At 44.3% G+C, this 8,505-nt stretch overlaps 1 protein-coding gene across 1 annotated transcript; it reads right to left on the reverse strand.

The window, feature by feature from the left end:
• Positions 1-7,479: 7,479 nt before the first annotated feature.
• Positions 7,480-7,827, reverse strand: LOC107771991 (uncharacterized). Its single transcript, XM_016591469.1, has one exon. It carries the CDS (start codon positions 7,825-7,827, stop codon positions 7,480-7,482), a length of 348 nt encoding a protein of 115 aa, XP_016446955.1.
• Between the last annotated feature and the right edge of the window lie 678 nt (positions 7,828-8,505).

Here is an 8,505-nt window from a genome sequence, read left to right on the forward strand (position 1 = left end):
CAGCCGATCCACAATCACCCAAATAACATCGAACTTCCTCGAAGTCCGTGGGAGCCCAACTACTAAATCCATGATGATCCGCTCCCACTTCCACTCTGGGATCTCTAACCTCTGAAGCAAGCCACCCTGTCTCTGATGCTCATACTTAACCTGCTGACAGTTGAGACACCGAGCCACAAACCCAACTATATCCTTATTCATCCTCCTCCACCAATGCCAAGGGTATCTCTACTGCTGGAAGATATGCTAAACTCCCCAAACTCTCTGCCCGGTGACTCAAGACATTGGCCACCACATTGGCCTTCCTGGGATGGTACAAAATAGTGATATTATAGTCCTTAAGAAGCTCCAACCACCTCCGCTGACGCAAGTTAAGATCCTTCAGTTTGAATAGATGCTGCAAACTCCGATGATCAGTGTAAATCTCACAATGGACCCCGTACAAATAGTGCAGCCAAATCTTCCAGGCATGAACAATAGCTGCTAACTCAAGGTGGTGGACAAGATAGTTCTTCCCATGGGTCTTCAACTGGCGCGAAGCATAAGCAATCACTCTACCCTCCTGCATCAGAACACACCCAATACCGATCCGCGAGGCATCACAATACACTGTGTAGGAATCAGAAGCTGATGGCAGAACTAGAACTGGAGTCGTGGTCAAGGCAGTCTTGAGCTTCTGAAAGCTCTCCTCGCACTCATCCGACCACCTGAATGGGGCACCCTTTTGGGTTAATTTGGTCTAGGGCGATGCAATAGATGAAAAATCCTCCACAAAATGACGGTAATAGCCCACCAAACCATGAAAGCTCCTAATCTCCGTGGATGAGGACGGTCTGGGCCAACTATGCGCTGCCTCTATCTTCTTCGGATTCACCTGAATACCCTCACTGGACACCATGTGTCCCAAGAACACCACTGAACTGAGCCAAAACTCACACTTGGAGAACTTTGCATAAAGTTTCTCCCCCTTCAATCGCTGTAACACAATCCTCAGATGCTGGGCATGCTCCTCCTGGCTACGAGAGTACACCAGGATATCATCAATGAATACAATGACGAACGAGTCCAAATACGGTTGAAACACACTGTTCATCAGATGCATGAACATTTTTGGGGCGTTAGTCAGCCCAAAAGACATCACAAGGAACTCATAATGACCATATCGGGTCCTGGAAGTTGTCTTAAGAATGTCTGAGTCTCGAATCTTCAGCTGGTGATACCCTGACCTCAAATCAATCTTGGAGAACACCATCGCTCCCTGAAGCTGGTCAAACAAATCATCAATACGCGGCAAAGGATACTTGTTCTTGATTGTGACCTTGTTCAACTGTCTGTAATCAATGCACATTCTCATAGTACCATCCTTCTTCTTCACAAATAGAACTGGTGCATCCCAAGGTGACACGCTAGGCTGAATAAATCCCTAATCAAGGAGTTCCTAAAGCTGCTCCTTCAATTCCTTCAACTCAGTCGGTGACATACGGTATGGTGGAATAGAAATGGACCGAGTGCCCAGCACCAAATCAATACCAAAATCAATATCCCTATCGGGCGGCAGGAAACACATTCAGGAAATCTCGCACCACCAGAATAGAATCAATAGTAGGGGCCTCTGCACTAACATCCCTCACAAAGGCCAGATAAGATAGACAACCCTTCTCAACCATCCGTTGAGCCTTTAAGTATGAAATTACTATACTAGGAACATAGTCTATAGAACCGCTCCACTCAACTCTTGGAAAACCAGGCATCGCCAACGTCACAGTCCTAGCGTAACAATCTAGAACAGCATGACATGGGGACAACCAATCCATACCTAATATCACATCAAAATCAACCATACTAAGCAGCAAAAGATCCACTCTAGTCTCTAGGCCCCCAATGGTCACCACACATGACCGATATACGCGGTCCACAATAATAGTATCGCCCACAGGAGTGGATACATGAACAGATGAAACTAGAGACTCACGGGGCATATCCAGATAATGAGTGAAATACGAGGACACATATGAATAAGTGGAACCAGGGTCAAATAATACAGAGGCATCTCTATGGCAAACTAAGACAATACCTGTAATCACAGCATCCGAACCAATAGCATCTAGTCTAGCAGGAAGAGCATAGAAATGGGCCTGGCCGCCCCTTGATCGGCCTCCCGCTCTCGGGTGACCCCTAGCTGACTAGGCTCCACCCCGAGCTGGCTGAGCGGGCGGTGGAGGGGCTAGTGCTGATGACATGGACTGGCTCCTCAACGGAGCTGGACCTCCCACTATACGGGAAAACTCTCTCCTCATGTGACCAAACTACCCACACTCATAACAACTCCCCGGTGCTGGTGCAGGGGACTGAAGGGAGCCCCGAGAACTGGGACAACTGGCAGAAGGACCTGACATAGGCGAACCCTGACCTGATGGAGCACAGGATGAGCTCTACACTGGGAGGGCACCGAGAGATGAACAGCCCTATTGATAGCTATGAGAACCATGGCCAGATAATGCACCACAGTGACCTGGACGAGCCGTCTGAGCATGTCTGAAAGGACGGCCTCTACCGTACTGGAACTGACCCCTAGAAGGAGCATCGCTAAATCCTCCTTGTCCATGAGGCCTCTTGGCCTCCCTCTCAACCCTCTCCTGACTACGAACCATCTCAATCTGACGAGCAATGTCAACAACCTCATCAAAAGTAGCACCAGACACTCTCTCTGGTCATAAGCAAATGCAGGTGATAAGTGAGGCCATCTATAAACCTCCTGATCCTCTCCCTGTCTATGGGAACCAACCAGATAGCATGATGGGCCAACTCTGAGAATCATATTTCATACTGCATCACAGACATATCACCCTGATGAAGATGCTCAAACTGTCTGCGCAGCTCCTCTCTGCGGGACTGAGGCATGATCTTCTCCAGAAAGATAACGGAGAACTGCTGCTAGGTAAGGGGCGCTGTGCCGACCGGCCTACACCTCTCGTAAGCCTCCCACCAACTGAATACAGCCCTAGAGAACTGAAAGCTAGTGAACAAGACCCCACTGGTCTCCAGAATACCTGTTGTACGGAGTATCCTCTGACACCTGTCCAAGAAACCCTATGCATCCTCTCCCTCTGCACCACTTAAATATGGAGGCTGGAGTCTCCCAAACCTCTCTAATCTACATTGCTCATCCTCAGGCATAGTAGGAACCACATAGTCCTGAGCATTTGTAACCGGCTGGACTAATGGTGCCCCCGATGTTTGGAATCCCTGTACCACCTGCTCTGGTGTGCGAACAGCGGGAGTCTGAGCACCTTCCCCAGCCTAAGAAGTAGTTGTTGCGGCCGAAACAGAGACCGCTTGAGCAAGACTGGAACACGCTGTCAGAATCTGAGCTAAGGCCTCCTGAAGGCCTGGAATCACAATAGGCACAGGTGGTGCCTGAGCTAGTGCATCAACAACAGGAATCCAGTCCTGATATAGGGCAACTGGTGGATCTGCAGGTACTGCCCCAACTGCTGTGCGGGCTGAACCCTTGCCCCTACCACGGCCTTTACTGCGATCTCGGTCTCTCACGGACCTGGCTGGTGGTACCGGTGGCTATCTATCCTACCCGGTAGTACGAGTCCTCACCATCTATGAGAGATTTAAAACAACAGATGTTTAGTTACTAGAATCAACAGATTCGCACAACAAGAATTCAAGAATGTGAAGTTTCCTAAGGGTTCGGTAGCCTCTCGAAGATAAGTACAGACGTCTCCATACCGATCCGCAAGACTCTACCAAACCTTCTCATGACTCGTGAGACCTATGTAACCTAAGCTCTGATACCAACTTGTCACGACCCAAAACCTAACCTGTCGTGATGGCGCCTATCGTGGTACTAGGCAAGCCGACCTTTTCAAACACTTTCAAAATTTAACAGAAATGAATTAAGACATTTAAAATAATCGGAGTTTTTCATAAAACGGGGTAAAACCCAATTAAAACATAAGTGCGGAAAAATAGCCCGACATTAGGGTGTCACTAAGTCACGAGAATCTAACAACCAATCTAGAAACAGAGTCTACTACAGTCGGTGCCAAATGCCAATGCAAGAGAGAAAAGATAATAAGAAAGGAGAAACAAGGACTGCGAACGCCGGCAGCTACCTCATAAGTCTCCTATAATCAGCCCGCGCACGAACTCAGCCACCGCCAGAACCGTACACACCTAGATCTGCACATGAAGTGCAGGGTGTACCATAAGTATAACCAACTCAGCAAGTAACAGAATTAAATAAGGAACTGAGAAGCAGTAACGAGCTATAAAAAAATACAGTTCATTTCAAAAGTTTTCAGTAGAGAGTGAACATGCTTTCAATTCTGGTGATGTAAGTCAAATCAGTTCGAGCTCAAGTAAAACAGATATGAATCTTCCAGAAATTTCACCACAACAATAGATAACAACTAAGTGCAATAATAAATAAAATCAAGTACAGCCTTTCAAGGCAGCAGCCACTCAACTCATCTCAACAGCTCATACTCTCGGCTCTCAACCCTCAATACACACTCTCAATAGGTACATGCGCTCACTGGGGCTGTGCAGACTCCGGAGGCGCTCCTTCAGCCCAAGCACTATATTGCTATGGCGCGCATCCCGATCCAATATTGTTGCAGCATGCAACCCGATCCAATATTGTCGCGGCGTGCAACCCGATCCAAATATTATTGCGGCGTGCAATCCGATCCATATATATATATATATAGTCCGAAGGCTTGTTGCGACGTGCAACCCGATCCATATACCTCACAGCTCGGCACTCAAGCCCTATCTAAGTCACTAACCTCTCCAGCGCCTCGGGCTCACAGAATATCATAACAACCAGCTCAAACAGAGAATACAACAAGTATTAACAAGAAATTAGTGGAAATAGAGATATAACACACAATAAGACTGTGACTGAGTACAATACAGCAATTAGCAATCAATTCTACAAGTATACAATCGTTGCGGGTCCCAATAATGATATCATATGGCCGAAGCATGGTTTCTAACATGAAAGGTAGTCAATTGCTCAAAGACAAGGAAAAATAAGTAATAACAATGGCTATTTGACTTTATAGTCTCACGGGACGGACCAAGTCACAATCCCTCATGGTGCACGCTCGCACGCCAGTCACCTAGCATGTGCGTCACCTCCAAATACCACATTATACCAATTCTCGGGGTTTCATACCCTCAAAACCAGATTTAAGACTGTTACTTACCTCAAACCGAGCAAATCTCTACTCCGAAATGCCTATGCCTCTCAAATCGGTCTCCAAACATCCCGAATCTAGCCACAAGTAGAACAATACATTCAATATAGGCTAAAGGGATCAATTCCACAAGAAAAGTACTAAATTATAGCCAAGAATCCGAAATTGGCCCGAACCCAGCTCCCAAGCCCACGTCTCAAAATCTGACAAAAGTCAAAAAACTCGAAAGCCCATTCACCCACGAGTCTAACCATACCAAATTTACACAAATGCGATAACAAAATCCCATTCAAAACCTCAAAATCCCAAATCAAGAGTTTTTCCTCTTTTTTCCCCAATTTCTCACCCCAAATCACAAATTAGATGATAAAATTAAGATGAAATCATGGGATTTAACCAAAACCAAGTAAGAATCACTTACCCCAATCAAATCCACGAAAATCCCTTCAAGAATCACCTAATTCTGTGCTCCCAACTCAAGTTTTTGAAAAAATGGCTAAACCCTCGTTTTAGGAAATTTTAATACTACCCAGACATTTCCTTAATCGTGATCGCAGAAATAGCCTCGCGATCGCGAAGAATAACTTCGCTGCCCCAGGATTTTTACCCTACGCGATCGCAGAATCACCCACGCAATCGCGGATCACTGCCTCTCATACCTACTCGATCGCATCCTGCCTCACGCGATCGCGTAGAGCATTGGCCACACCTCCACTCCTGCTCAAATCCTTCTATGCGAACGCGACCTTAGTCACGCGTTCGCGAAGCACAACTTTGCACACATACACGATCGCATTCCTAACTCTGCGATCGCGTAGAACAAACTCGCCTCTGCCCCGAATAAGCTTACACGATCGCGAATGAATCCCTGTGATCGCGTACAAGGAAACCAGAACCTGCTGCAACCAGACTTCAGCTATCAAGCCAAGTCCGAAAGTTAACCCCCCGAAACTCACCCGAAGCCCCCGAGACCTCAACCACACATACCAACACATCCTAAAATATCATACAAACTTAGTCGAGCCTTCGAATCACTCAAAACAACATCAAAACACCAATTACACCGAGATTCAAGCCTAAAGAACTTCTAAACTTTCAAATTCCACAAACGACGTCGAAACCTACCAAACCACGTCCGATTGACCTCAAATTTTGCACACAAGTCATATTCAACATTACGGACCTACTCTAACTTCCAGAATCAGAATCCGACACCGATATCAAAATTTCACCCCCCGGTCAAACTTTCCAAAAATTCGACTTTCGCCATTTCAAGCCTAAATTAGCTACAGAGCTCAAATTCACAGTCCGGACATGCTCCTAAGTCCAAAATCACCCAACGGAGCTAACGAAACCGACGAAACTCCATTCTGTAGTCGTCTTCACATACTTCTGACTACGGTCAAAATCCTTAGACTTAAACCTCTATTTAGGGACTAAGTGTCCCAAAACACTCCAAAAACCAAAACGAAACCTCCCGGCAAATCACAATAGCAGAAATAGATATGGGAGAAGCAGTAAATAGGGGATTAGGGCTAATACTCTCAAAACAACCGGCCGAGTCGTTACACATAGAGAACATCTTTCAAAACTAAAACTCTATCACTAGTAAATGAAACTCAATGCTAAAGTTGGTGCTGGCTCGCCATTGTCTTGCAAAAAAGCAAACTTTATTCTCACTTAGCCACCGCGTTTCCTGAAACCCCTACAAAGTAGTGCAATATGATTAGTGGCTCCTGAATCTATACACCAAAACATGGTAGAGACAGCCGCTAAACAAGTTTCAATGACATTTAAGATCGAATTACCTTGCTTATTCAACTTTGCCAGATAGGCAGGTCATTGCTTTTTGTGATGCCCAGGTAGCTTGCAATGATAGCACTTTCCTTTGGGCTTTTTCATACCAGTCGCACCTCCAGGTGCCAAAAACTTTTGAGCCTTCTTCTTTTTCTTACCGCCTTTCGACTTAGAAATTGAAGCTTTCTCAACATTTAGTGCCACAACTAGAGCTTGTTGTTTGAGAATATATTCTGCCGCTTGCAGCTCATTCGACAATTTCGACAGTGACAAATCCATTCTGTTCATATTATAGTTCAAGCAAAATTGTTGAAAACTGTCAGGCAGAGTCTACAGGACCATCTCAACTTGAGATTCCTTATCAATCACATCTCCAAAGACCTCCAGTTCATTCAGAAGACCCATCATCTTCAGAACATGGTCCCTGACCGATGATCCTTCAGCCATCTTGGTGTTCAAAGGGCTTTCATGGCTGTCTTCTTAGCCGCACAATTTTGCTCACCGAATATTTTTTGAGACTTTCAAGCATGTCATAAGCAGACCCCATAGACTGATGCTGATATTGCAAAACATTCGCCATAGAGACAAGAATGTAACATCGCGCCATCTCATCAGCCTTGACCCATTTGTCATAGACCTTAACCTGATCATCATTAGCATCTTCATCAGGTTTTTCTAGGCACTCCTCAGTGATTACAAGTTTGTAACCTTCAACAGTTAGGACAATATTAAGATTCCTTTCCCAGTCAACATAATTCGATCCTTCTAACTTGTTTTGGTTCAAGATTGAGGTAAGTGGGTTGAATGAAGACATGGTTAATCTGAGAGATATTCACATTAAATAGATCGTTAGTTATGTAATTAGAATAATTAAATTCAAAACAGCACATCACACATATAACCATGCTCATTGAACAGTTAGATTCGTTAGGGAAACTTAACTATTCATGCAAAATATATGAGTTATGTAAAATATTTACCCCATAAATTAAAACAGGACCAACTAATATGGAGAGTAAACTGTTAACTTAAGATAGGTAAATATCCCTTTTATAAACTCTAGTTTCATTGAATCAACAACTCACTTGGAGAGTTAATACAAGTAATCAAATAACTAGAGGCAACACTATAGTAATGATTTATAATGAACTTATCCGATGTGGAAGAAGACCTATGTCAACATATAAATTCATTATATTAATGTAAAACATGATTGGAAACAATGGGAATTGAACCCTACCATCACCAAATTTAAATTTTTTTCTTTTTTTATTAAAATGTTTTCCAGAAAATAGAAAAATGGCCAAAAACCCATCTAGGTTCTTGAGGTCAATCGGAGTTTGACAGAATTCCAAATTCATGACCTATTTGCAAATTCTATTTTTTAGGCGTTTTTAGGTTTTTGATTATTTTGGCGCGTTCATATCACATAATATACTTATGTATGTTAATCCATGATTTCATAACTCAAAATAATAATCAAAACAGTCAC

The sequence above is a fragment of the Nicotiana tabacum genome, chromosome 4 (assembly GCF_000715075.1).
Source record: "Nicotiana tabacum cultivar K326 chromosome 4, ASM71507v2, whole genome shotgun sequence".
In the NCBI taxonomy this organism is placed as follows: Eukaryota; Viridiplantae; Streptophyta; class Magnoliopsida; order Solanales; family Solanaceae; genus Nicotiana; species Nicotiana tabacum.